Source organism: Petaurus breviceps, unplaced genomic scaffold, assembly GCF_028583685.1.
Source record: "Petaurus breviceps papuanus isolate PSGF00001 unplaced genomic scaffold, PetGlider_PUasm1.0 90769, whole genome shotgun sequence".
Lineage (NCBI taxonomy): Eukaryota > Metazoa > Chordata > Mammalia > Diprotodontia > Petauridae > Petaurus > Petaurus breviceps.
Window position 1 is genome coordinate 13154385 of NW_027187341.1, and position 13661 is coordinate 13168045.

The 13661-nt window shown below is 39.8% G+C and overlaps 1 protein-coding gene across 4 annotated transcripts in view; it reads right to left on the reverse strand.

The window, feature by feature from the left end:
- EPSTI1 (epithelial stromal interaction 1) overlaps positions 1 to 13661 on the reverse strand; it is a 111178-nt gene that overhangs the window by 11947 nt on the left and 85570 nt on the right. For 3 of the 4 annotated variants that reach the window (XM_069068683.1, XM_069068684.1, XM_069068686.1), the window contains 2 exons: positions 3915 to 4085; positions 1579 to 1652 (listed from right to left, as the gene is read on the reverse strand). In XM_069068683.1, the coding sequence (XP_068924784.1) occupies positions 1579 to 1652; positions 3915 to 4085 (245 nt within the window). The remainder of the gene's footprint in view (positions 1 to 1578; positions 1653 to 3914; positions 4086 to 13661) is intronic. The other variant, XM_069068685.1, reaches the window with a different exon arrangement.

Below are 13661 nucleotides of genomic sequence, written 5' to 3' on the forward strand. Positions count from 1 at the left end.
AGGAAGGGAAGAAGGGAAGAAGGGAGGAGGGAGGAGGGAAATGAGAATCCAGTCCTAATTATAATCACAACCATAATAATCTTTTGTTTTAAGGTTTGCAAAACATTTTACCTAACACTATCTCATTTGATTTTCAGAACAACTCTGAAATAATCTAGATATTGTCCCATTTTATAGATGGCAAAACTGAGACCAAAAGGAGGTAACTTATTTGCCCAGGATCACACAGATACTAAGAATCTTCAGGGTTCTTAAAATCCCACAGAGACAGGATTTTTAACCCACTTTTCTGCCTCACTGTCCAGTGCACAAACCATCACATGGTGTTGCCTCACAGTGTTGTCAATAGCCACCACAAAAAGGTCATTTAGCAGCTTTTGAAATTTCCATTGGTAAAATTAAATCAGCCCCTCATTCTTCCCCTTTCTCTACCTTCTCCACTTCAGTGACCATAAGAAGGTTAATGAGATAAGCCTTGCCACTCATTAGTCTATTTCTGTAGACATTCACTCTTTCCAACCATGAAAGCCACATTTTGTTACAACATGAAGTAGGTCCTGATGAACTGAAAGTGCCAAAACTGCTCCAGAAAATGGCCCTGTGGTTAAGCAGACCACTTCCAGAGAACATTGTTGGCCTAGAGCTGAGGTGACTTGTCTGGGCACTGGGGTTCTGTGGTGCGATAATTAAACCAGGCCAAGTGCTAATGTTTAACAAAACCAGAATAAAGCATATATTTCTCTCTCTTATTTTTTCTTTTCTAAAGTATATATATTTTAAAATTTATTCTAAAATTTTATCTGTGATTTCATTGGTTTAGTAAGTCTTGGTGAGTCAACTTCATTTACCAATGAAGACCAGCACCTGCTCTGCAAATTACAGTCATAAGACAGAAGTAATATGCTGCCTGAATCATTAAGAAATTAAAAAACTTTCCCAGGTCACTCAGTCAGTATATGTCTGAGGCAGGAATCGAACCCAGGTCCATTTAACCCCAAGGTCAGTTCTCCATCCACTACAAAACACCACATTGCCTCTTAAAAACTGATGGCATGCCTTCCTCATAAGGAAGAAGAATAAAAAACTTGTTGAAATTTGAGATATCCACTTAAGTCTTTTTACTTGGTCTTTGTCAAACTAGGAATGAGTGGGTTTTATTTATCATTGGAATTTGGAGTCCCCAGGTTCTGGGGTTAAATTAATCATAGTGAAGTAGAATGTGTAACACAGTGGGAATTGCTATTTCCCAAAAGGTCTCATGGAGAGAAAGTGTGTGTCCTAGAAGACAAGGCATTCCAGTGAAATATTATCTGGAGACACAGACACACAGACACATACACCCTCCAGGGTTCAGCTCAGGCTACCTACACCTTGGAAAACTGACTATGGCCTACAATCACAATAGGTCTGCAGATGGGTATTGCTCACACATACAAAAATCAATGATGTAGAATATAAAAAACCAAGACAAAATCCCCAAACATGCTTCATCCTATTGTGGTATTTTCCTAGAGCATTAAGGAAACTTTATAGGCAGTTAACTTTGCCAAGAAGGTCTGCTTTATTAGCCAATTATACCTCCTCTGTTCACGTTGGTGAGCCTTTGTTCTTTCTTCCTCTTGCCACTGTCGTTTAAGTTCTAGTAATTCACCCTGGGAACAATAAAGTTGGGGGAGAGGAAAAAAAAAACAAACAAATGGTTTCTAATTAACATCGTTGTTCAGGAGACAACCAAATTAATTACATATTTAACCTTAACTGGTACAATATTTCATTTTAGAAACTTTTACTTAACTTTGGTTTCCGTGAGAAATTAATTTCTTACGTAATAAAGCAGCAGCCAAAATAATTATGTTTCAGTCAAAAATAGCACCACGGTGTGACTTCCAAAATGTGAGATATAAAGCTAATGAATCCTGTTCAACAAAGCACAAAGTGTCTAGACGCTTGGGCACGAGGTGCCATCTATATAAGAAAGAAACATCTGCAGACTAAACTAAAAGTCACTTTTTTCTCATCTCAGAGAATGAACGTAAAGGACATACATTATAAGGCTTGCAGGGTCTAATTAGCCTCTCCAGGTGTGACCCCAAATAACTTGACTTGGCATTTTTCTTTCACTTTTCTCCTGATGAACTCACAAATGTTAGGCCAGATTTCATAGTGAACCAAAGTGAGTAAAATATATTCCCCTTTGAAAATAAGGAGTCACCTATTTCAGGTAAGATACTTCTTTCAGACAGAGCTCTAGGCTCCTTGGAGAGGTAATTTGTTGCAAATATGGCCAAACTTGACTAGAACTAAATTACTTGCTCTAGGCAGGCTGGTTGACTTCTTGGAAGGAGCAATTTATCTTAGACAGGTGAGCATTTAACTTCCAAGAGAACTATTTCACTTACCTTATTCCACCCTAGAACCAGGTCTGAGATCTTATTAATCCCCACAGCAATTCTGTGAGGAAGACATTGTGCATTATCCCCATTTCACAGGAGGGAAGGGATCCAGAAAATTATTTGGACAAAGTTGCAGGCCAAATCAGTGGCAGAGCAAGATATCAGCAGTAGCTTCTCTTTTGGAATGAATGCTAAAGAGTCAAATGATAAACATAACCTTGTATCCCAAAGGCACATGGGATTCATTTGATGAAAGATATATATTTCTTCAAGAAATTCTAGGATAGGAAGACAAGATGGACTACTCTTGTGCTGAGGCAGAGAGTTCTACTGTTAATGTCTTGATCTCAAGACAAATGAGAATGGTTCCAACATGGTGGGTGGACTATCCCAAGGCAACTTGATAGGACATGGCCCAGAGTCATGTGGGATGAGCAGACATAGATGGATGATGTCTGAATCATTTGAGGGAACTTTCAAATTGACAAGATCCTTGATCCAATGTATGTGTGTACATAAATTCCAATGGATTTAAAATCCATTGCTCAAAAGGTTAATCAACTATGTGATTATCAAATCAAATCAACTTTAAAAATTCTAATTTTTCTTCCTGCTGTACTACATATATTCTATCTCTACCCCAACAAAACCCCAAGCGATCAATGTATTTAATCATTTACCTACAACTAGGAATGACAGAGCCCTAGGAGAAGATAAGCAATTTATCTGTTTTGGAAAACTGGAATTCTAATAATATCATTGTACATTTATATTATGCTTAGTAGCTTTCAAAGTACTTCCACAAACACAGCATCCTTGATTCTTATGATAGCTGTGAAGTAAAGAGCCAGGTACTGCCCATCCCCCAATGAAGGGGGATAAGGAAACAAAAAAGTTGAGTCATTTATCCAAGGTCGCATGGTTAGTATGAGTTGGACTAGACTCAAGAGGATTCTCAACCTCATTGGTTTCATGGATCTCCCTTTGGTAGTCTGCTGAAGCCAGTGGATTTCTTAAAAGAATGTTTCAAATACGTAAAATAAAATACAAAGGATTACAAAGGAAACCAATTATATTGAGAGAGTTATCAAACTATTTTTTAAAAAAAGTTCAGGAGAAGATTCTGGGAAGAAAACAGAGTAGGTCAGAAAATTTCAAGCTCTCAAGATTTTCTTCCACAAAAGAGATAAAATAGTTCTTCTGGGCAAACACAGAGCCCTGAAAACAAATAAGAGTAGGGACAGAACAAGGGCCCTCTTGGGACAATCAGAGGAGACCTGAAGAAAAATCCCAGGACTAGATTTCCTCCAGGTGAAGAGTAAACACCTCCAGCCTCGGGTCCACTTTAACAACCAGCAGCAAGCCGCTCATACAACAAGTGGCAAGCCCTAGGGTTAGTTGGTTTGAGAGCCTGCCTTTGCCCGCCACAGGAACTTTTACTCCCAGGACAGTGAGGACAGTTAGGCATCTGATGTGGGAAAGATTTAGGAAACCTCTGCTGACAAGGAATGCCAGACCCACCTGTGCTGTGGAGAGCAGTGGGGGCAAGAAGGTATCAGCACACAACCCAGTGAGTGTAGAAGCAATGTGGCATGGAAGCCGCTGACTATGGGCATTTACAGGAGGCTGGAGGTCTTGGTTTAAGTTCAAGGTCGGATCGAGGCCAAAGGCACCATGCTCCATTCCCCAGGACTAGAGGTAATTATAAAAATTATTATTTTTTAAATGTACAGGCAAAGGAAAAAAAAATCCAACCATAGAGAGCCACTTTGGGAATATAGAAGAGCAGGATTTGTCTTCAGAGGAAGATGCCAAAGCAAAGAAATCCACTTCTACCCCAAAGAGAAATGTCAAATGGTCAGTTGCCCAAAAAGAATTCATTGAAGAACTTAGAAAAGACTAAAAATCAAATGAGGGAGGTTGAAGAAAAATTAAAAAGAAAAACAAGAAGATTATGACAAGAAAGTGAACCAGTTAGAAAAGGAGATCCAGAATCTTAAGAAAATTACTCCTTGAGGGGGGCGGCTAGGTGACACAGTGAGAAAAGCACTGACCCCGGAGTCAGGAGGACCTGAGTTCAGTTCCAGCCTCAGACACTTAACACCCACACAAAAAACTAGATGTGTAACCTTGGGCAAGTTACTTAACCCCAATTGCCCTCCAAAAGGCAAAAAAAAGAAAATGACTCCTTGAAAATCAGAACTGGGCAAGGGGAAGCTAGCAAAGTTATAAGATATATATATATATATATATATAAGAATGAAAAAATAGAAGAGAATGTGAAACCTCTCATAAGGAAAACAACAAGTCTAGAGAACAGATCAAGAAGAGAAAACATCAAAATAATTGGATTGCCTGGAAGTTCTAATCGAAAAAAGAATCTTGATACAATAATACAAGAAATAATTAAAGCATTATATATAATTGAAAATAATTGAAGCATTAGAGCAAGAGGGGAAAAGTAGAAATAGAAAAGAAAAAAAAACATCAATCACCACCTGAAGGAGATCCTACAAGGAAAACTCATAAGAATATTATAGTCAAATTCTGAAACCCCCAGCTCAAGGATAAAATATTATGAGCAACAAGAAAAAAAACAATTCAAATATGGTGGTGCCACAATTAGAATCCCACAAGACCCAGTGTTGGCAACACTAAAAGATCACATGTCTTGGAACACCATATATTGAAAAGCAAAAGAACTGGACCTCCAGTCAAAAAATCATACCCACCAAAGCTAAGCATAATTTTGAATGGAAAAAAATTAATCTTTGATCAACTGTCAGACTTTCAGGACTCTGTTTAAAAAAAAAACCCTGAACTCAACAGAAGATTTGACATACAAGAGCCAAGAGACATATAAGGTACATACCAGTGACCAATTGCAAGGGACTCAATAAGGATAGAATGTTTACCTTTTATGCATGGAAAATATAAGACTATGTCTAAGATTGTTACTAGTAATTAGGTAGCTTATAAGGAAGATTGGGGTAGACCTCAGTATCATATGACTTTAAAAAGTAAAACCGTTCAAGAACAGCTAAAAGAGTAATCCTCCTATACAAATGAGGTGCAAAAAAAAGAACCAGTACAGAGGAATTAGATAAGGGAGGGAGGCTGTTAGTTCTGGAAACCTACTTTCATCGGGAAAGGGTTTGAAGGGGGGAAAATACATATACATCTAGAAGAGCATAAAGATCTTCCAAATTAAAAAAAAAGAAATAAAACTCTAAGGGGATTAGGAGTGGGGAGAGGATAAAGGAGGGAACTTTAGAGGAGACGGTGAGGGAATAGGTCAAAAGCGGGGAGGGAATAGGTTAAAAGGGGGGGTATAGAAGGGTGTTTAGATTTAGGGGAATGGGAGGGTAAGGGGGGATTGCTAGAGTGGGAGTTGGTCAAGTAATAGGAAGGCAAGGTAGCAGACAGAAGTAAAGTAGAGGAATTAGAGAGATAGGAAATAAGAGGTACACAACAGAAATAAAAACAAGATTAGGAGTAGAATCTCTTAGGGAAAGTATATGTTTATATATGTATGTATGTATATGTATACATGTATGTATATATCAACACCTATATTTATATAAATATATCCATGCTCAATTGTAGCCTTGGGGTAATGGATAGGGGGAAAGATGGGGGGGAAAGAACAAAGTAAAAAGCATACAGCAGAGAACAAGAGAAAACCTACAAGGAAGCAAAGATAACATGAACAGCTTTCAACTTTACACAGTATTTAATATATAGGTGTTCTTAAAATAAGTTATTGCTATATATTTTGAATCCTTTCCTGTGTCCTTCTGTGCAAATGATATGTTTTTCTTTTCTTATTTTATATATGTTTATACCATTTTTTCTCTTTCATTATGTATTTAAGTTTTAGTATGTCTAAAATAAAAAAATTTAAAAGAAAAAAAAGAATAAGACATATCCTTAACCTATATAATACATTAAGATATTTCAGAATTAAGCATTCTAGTATCAGTTAACAAAAAAAAAAAGGTTCACAGACTCCAGGCTAAGAGCCCTTGGACCATAAGGTGCCTGAGGTTTCTTCCAATTTTGAGATCCCATGCTATGGCAGAATTATCTAACAGAAAGCCTGAGAAGGTCATTCTGTCCAAGAGTGCTGGATTTGGAGCTGGATGACCTAGGTTTAAATCCTGCTCTGTCACTGCCTACGTGACCTTGGGCAAGTCACTCACCTGAGTAAAATGAGATGGAACAAGATGGTCTCTTGGGTCCTTGCCAGCTCCTCACAATGCCATTTGAATCATAAATTCCTTTTACAGGACTAAAATCCATGCCTCCTGATTCCCAGTCCCAATCTGGCAGTTTGTATCCTAAATGGTGGCATCTAAGCCTAAGGGTGACCTTTGAACACTTCATTGTATATCAGGAAAAAAAATGCTACATTGGGAACATCAACCACAGATTCTCTTGTGCCAGCAGTTCTCAGACACATCCGTAGAAAATTCATGAATTCTTAAATCTAAATACTTTTTAAATTAAACATGTTATACAGAGCTAAAATAGACAGCACCTTTTTTTCTCTTTGAATGGCTTTATCTGTGTGCACTATTTTCCCCTCAGTGGGACAAAGCTGTCCCTGGGACTTGGTTTCCTCCCTTGACACAGCTTCCTGATCGCTTAAAAGCACAAAGTCCTGAAGACCACACAAGTCATTCACAATATCCTACCCTGACAACCAGATGCATTCCATGTGGAGAACTGGGGAGCCACGTCCAGGGATGCCACCATATCATTGCTGCACATCCTTGTTTTAGGGCAAAGTAAACCTTCTTTTGCTTAAGTGTCTGATAACTTACAAGGGCCTCGTTTTGTCCCAGTATTGAACTTGAGCTAAGAGTGCCAGCACTGGGCCCACCTCTAACATAGGGAATGCCAAAACCCAATCCCTTCTCCCTAAAACTCTGAGATTGATGTGTTGACGATGACGATAGTACGAAGGTGAGGAAAAATAGCTTTACCATAGTACAAAACTAATGTATCCTAGAATCCTATGACAGGAACTCAAATAAGAGAGCAAATGTATCACATCACATCAGCAAATCATTAATTTAGAGCTGGAAGTGATCTCTAAGGCTAATTCACCTCCCCCTCCCATTTTACATATGAGAAAATTGAGGCTCAGAAAGTAAGTTTCCCAAGTCTGCAGAAGGAGTAAGAGACCAGATTTAAACTGAGCTCCAAATCCAGCACACCTTACCCTGTAGTCATGAAACATAAGACTGCAAAGACAGGACTTTCTAACATAAAGCACCTTATGAGAGTAGAGAGGGGAAGGGAGGGAGGGAGAAGGGAGGGGCAGTGCACATTCATCCTATTAGAGGGACAAGAGGGCAGAGAGAGAAGAGAGGAGGAAAACTAATGAGGCATCTTGTGCAGGACTCCACAGGGCAGAGGGGCTGAAAGCAAGGCTTTGTGCATGGATGCTTTCCCGATGATTATTCGATAACCAGAAAAGTGTGTTTACTAGGAAAAAGACTGGTTTCCCTGTGGTACCCAAGAGCACGCCCGCAACAAATTAATCTGTCCTGCTGCACTGATGGCTGTTTCAGGCAGCAGTATGGCCATACACCTGATGAACCGCACCTACTGGACTCACACTGCTAACACATACAGACATGCAGCATCGATTTGGTCAGATGTATAATAGGGTCCTTTGTTCAAAAGCTCAAGCTTTAAGAAAAAAAAAGTAAATACCCTTTGAGTCAGGAGGGATCGTAAGCATAAGTATTTGAGGTGCCTGCCTTATTGTTGAATGTTCTCTCTCAAGCACAAGAGAGGAATCTAGTGAAAGTTTCTGACTGTTAAAAGTTTAAATTGTTTCTATGGACACAAATCTGAATCTTAGACAAGCTTCATGCAACTCACAGTATTCTGCACAAAGGAGGACCAGAACAGATATAATTAAAATATCACCTTTAAGATAATTTGGTGAAAAACATTTTAATTTGCAGCAAACATTGAATTTCATTCACATATTCATTCATGTTCTGCTATATCCAAGAATGCTTTGTTAGGTATTGGGCGGGTAGCAGAAATACCAAGATAAAAAAAAAAAGCCCACTTTATCCTTACCAAGCTCACATTCCATAAGGGGAAGGATACAAAGGATTTTTAAAAATTCTAATGCCTATTTATAAATGTCTAAGATTTACAAAGCCTTTTTGTCACAACAATATAGGTAAGTGGGCAATTTAAACATAGCACATTGGGGAAGGGTCTTTCCCAACTTTAGAGCAGGTGCAGATATCCTCTGACTGCTTCTGATCAGTCATGGAGCCAGGTCTATCCTTAATCAGCTGCTTAGCTGGACCTGAATACACTAAATTTTAGCCCCTCAGGCTTCTTTCTGATGGCCTAGAGGTATAAGGACACTAGAATTGTTAGGGAGTATGCCCTTCCTTCCTCTGCTCCCACTAGGCTGCCCTAGCCTGCAGCTCATAGCTTGCCTGGGGCAAACATGTGTGGGATAAAGGCACCTCATCTCTGTATCTCCTTTCCTTTGGTACAGGATCTTATTAGTTCTCAAAAGGTCACTGGGATCTCCCCCCTCTCTAGTCACCCAAGCAGCTGGCTATTGGCTACTGAAGTAGCAAGAGAAAAAGCAGAGGTGGGAGCAGAGTGGTCAAAGGAGGAAAGTCACCCACAGAGAGAGAAACCACTGGAAGGGCTTTATTAGAGAGGAGCCAAGATGGTGGAATAAAAGCACAAACTTGGCGTGGGCTCTGGCTTCAACCATCTCTAATACCTGTAAAAAAAAAAAATGACTCTAAACACATTTTAAAGCTACAGAACCCACAAAGAGATAGAGAGAAACAAATCTCCCACCGAAGGCAGCCTGGGAGGCTGACAGGAAAGATCTACTGCAGCACACTGGGAGCCGAGTGCAGTACCCAGTGAGCCGAAGTTCCGGCCCCAGGGTGGCCTTGACCAATGTCCAGACTGGCCAGAGCTGACTTCAGGAGAGTGAATCACCAGCCGCTGTGGCTGTTTCCAGACTTCTCAATACATAAACACCAAAGAAAAAATAAAAGGTGAGTCAGGAACTCTCTTGTAAGGGTGAAGGAAAAGTGTGGTCTGGCCCCTGCCTGCGGGGCAAGAAGTGGCAAAGTCATGGCAGTGCCATGTGGCTGCTTTCAGAGCTCCTGGCCTGAGGATCTTAGGGGGACCAAGTGACCATTCAAGGGTAATCATTCTTGCTTTGACCTGCCTGGATCTGGATCATGGTCTTTGGAGATGGTCCTGGGGTGTGTGGCCAGTGAGTCAGAGTTTGTGGGGGTTGTAGAGAGGGTAAAACCTCAGCAATTTGGGACAAAGTTCTCTCCATTCTGTAAGCAGGGTTCTACTGTGGCAAAGAGCTCAAAAGTCAAGTAATTGGTAAGATGAGGAAGCGCAATCAGACCATACAATCCCTTTGGGGGACAAAAAGGATCAAAGCATGGAACTGGAGGAGGACAATGAAGTCAGAACCCCTGCATCAAAAGCTTCTAAGAAAAACATGAATTGTTCACAGGCCATGGAGGAGCTCAAGAAGGATTTGGAAAATCAAGTAAGAGAAGTGGAAAAAAAAACTGGGAAGAGAAATGAGAATGATGTAAGAAAATCATGAAAAGTGAGTCAACAACTTGCTAAAGGAGACCCAAAAAAATTCTGAAGAAAATAACACCTTAAAAAGTAGACTACCAAAAAAACAAAAACAAAAAAGTAGACTAACTCAAATGGCAAAAGAGGCCAAAAGAGCTAATGAGGAGAAGAATGCCTTAAAAAGCTGAATTTGCCAGATGGAAAAGGAATTTCAAAAACTCACTGAAGAGAATAATTCCTTCCAAATTAGATTAGAGCAATTTGAAGCTAATGACTTTATGAGGAATCAAGATACTATAAAACAGATCCAAACAAATGAAAAAAAAGGAGGTAATGTGAAACATCTCATTGGAAAAACTACTGACCTGGAAAATAGATTCAAGAGAGATAATTTAAAAATTATTGGACTACATGAAAGCCATGATCAAAAAAAGAACCTAGAAATCATCCTTCAAGAAATTCTTCAGGAAAATTGTCCTGATATTCTAGAACCAGTGGGCAAAATAGAAATTGAAAGAATTCACCTATCACCTCTTGAAAAAGATCCCCAAAAGAAACCACCGGAAAGAAGAATCTACTTGGCACTTACAGGAAATTACTCAGTATAGGTATATTCTAAAATAATGAGTGAGCAGTCTTTCTACAAATGTCCCAACATGCCTGCATATTAGAAACAATTTAAGCTTTGAGCAGTCAGAAACTTTCACTGGCTTCCTTTTTTGTGCTTGAGAGAGAACATCTAACAATACTGCAGGTACCTCAACTGACTTATCATCCCATGGTTCTTTATCACTTAGCTTTCCCCTTTCTTTGTGGGAACAAGACTACTTACTCCATACCTAATTCACGTTTGTACTCTTAAATACCATTTTACTTCCTCCACCTTTTCTGAGGGGACCCCTTAGACTAAAGCCCAAAATAGGAATGTTGCTCAGGAATCTCGGGAGTGGATGAAATTGAAGCACCAAGCCTAGTTTCCCTATTGACAAGGCAGACAACCCCAAAGTAATGAACCCAGGGCAAATAGAAAGGACAGATAGAAATTGGGGACTCATAAAGTTCATCAACCCCTGTGGCTTCAGCTTAGCAGTCCTTGGCTAACCAGGTTTTCACTTCATTTTACAGAAGAGAAAATTAAATACAGAGAGATTAAATAACTTGCCCACGGTTAGAGAATTACAGTGTCGGACCTCATTTTTGAACCCAGATCTCCAAAATTCAGCGTTGTTCGAACTCAGATAAGGCTAAATACTAACCCCTAACAGAGGGTTGGTCTGCTGTTGTCCTTTGTTCTCAAAGACAACCAAAATGACATCACTATGTTAGAGTCAAGTTACAGTGTGTCTGACTGTGGCTGACCACACCAATATGAGCAGTGTTGTTCACACTACACACCATTCCCTATAAACCTGAACGCAGCCAGGACAAAATAAGGATAATTTTAAATTGGTGAGATCAAGTTGAAATTTGACCAAAAGAAATGGCATTTGAGTTGGAACTTGAATAATGGGTAAGATGTCAACAGAAACATGAGAGCAGTGGTATTCCAAGCATGAGGAAAGGCACAAGGCATCCACAGATGTTTTCTTTTAGACAAAAAGCTTAGAATATTATATGTTCAAATGATTTAAGCTCCTTCTAAGAAATTACCTAAGTTGTACTATTTGCTCACTCTCATCGATCCTAGCACTGCTAAAAATATCTCAGAAGCTCTTCTTTGGGAATTCCTTTTAGAGCTTCCAGCAAAATCTTTTTATTATCCTCAGTGACAAACATTTGAGGAGAGATTGGATTCCTGAAATAGTCAATAGTTATTCAGAACCAAGTTTTTAAAGTAATTTAATTTAATTCAGCAACCATTTATTAAGTCCCTACTCTATATGAGAGGCATTGTGCTTGGTGCTGAGAATCAAAGACAAAAAAATAAAAATAGTTCCAGCTCCCAAGAACCTTACATTTTATTTATTTATTTCATTTTGCAGGGGAGACTGGTTCTCCCTATCTTACCCAGGCTGGAAGTGCAGCAGCTACTGACATGCCCATATCTGATTAACACAGGAAATTTAACCTGTTCTACTTCCCACCTGAGCCAATTCAATCCTCTTTAGACTGCCTGGTGGCCCTCCAATCTTGGAAGCTTATATCTGTGCCAGGCACTACTGATACCTGCTCAATTTCAACCCCATTGCAGCTCAGAACTCCTGAACTCATGTGATCCGCCAGCCTCAGCCTCTCCCAGAGGAAGGACTACAGATGTGGTCACTACACTAGCAAAGAGCCAGTAAATACAGAAAGAATTCTCAGTGTGGGAGGCACCAATAGCTTCTTAGCACCTGGAAACACTTTGATTAGGAGTTGCCATTTCAGCTGAGCCTTGAATGAAAGGAGAGAGAGATTCCAAGAGCTGTAGGTGAAGAGGAAGCATGTGCGTGGCCAGGCCCGGTAATTACTGTTTGGTATAAAAAATGAGAAGTGACTAAAGACCTAAAGTAAGGAAAGCATATGAAATGCCTCTGAAGAAATTTCCAAAAGAGGAATTTCTCCAAAATGCTTTAGGTAAATAACATCATGTGGTTCTCTATATAGTGCATCATTTATTTTGTCTGCATTTAAATTATATTTTGGCATGCTGGTGGGGTAGGTGGGAGAAGAAAGCCACCACAATGAAAAACCATTTCATAACCACACCTTAAAGGTTCAATATGAATGTATATGCAGAGCCTATATCAAATTGCACATTGTCTTGGGGTGGGGGAAGGAGAGAGATGGGGAGGAAATTTGGAACTCAAAGTCTTATGGAAGTAAATGCTGAAAACTAAAATTAAATTAATAACCACACCTTGAAGTTGCTGCCCACAACTCTGACATTTTACTTCTCATAAAATTGCTGCATACTGACTAACTAACAATCCATCCAACTCACAGTAGGCATTCCTAGTATATACCTAAAGGATTTTCCTCAGGTTGTGGTCATTGCACAACTTTGGGAACAGTCAAAAGTTCCTCAACAATGTTGGGACAAAGTTATGGGCTGGCATGGTGGTTTCTGTGGGCACAGTCCTTGCAATGGGCATGGTCCCACAACCCTAAAAGCTACCACGTATATCTGCTTTGCTGTTGCTCCCCCAGAGATGTATGGTTTCAGTGTGTGAAAGGTCCTATCCACCAACTGGGCTATGGTAGGGCAAAGAAATCCCAGTCCAACAGGACTGGAGAGGTCATGCCTGGGCTACATCCTACCATGAGTATCAGGGGGCCATCCTTCTGTGATAAACACAGGCTCTTGGCATGTCAGTGTACCAGGAGATGACAAAGCAACCCACGTATTCACCAGGAAGGAATACTTGAACACTCAATGCCTCTAGTGCGTGACTAACCCCAAAAGAGTAATCCTACAAGGGCAAAGTTTTAAATACTCTAATTGAAAACATCAGCTTGCAGCATTTAAAAATTATGTTTGACTCCCCAAGGTACACAGTGAAATGTGGCTTGGCTTGATTGATTTAATGAAGACAGCCATCTTACAAGGGAGAAGTTTGGAAATAAGGAAGTAGTTGGTTCTTGGGTGCACTTACATACCGAGAGGGACACAGAGGATAGGGCTCCCCTTGAAGCCAAGAAAGCCGGGTCCAGACCTTGCCTCTGACACATCCTGGA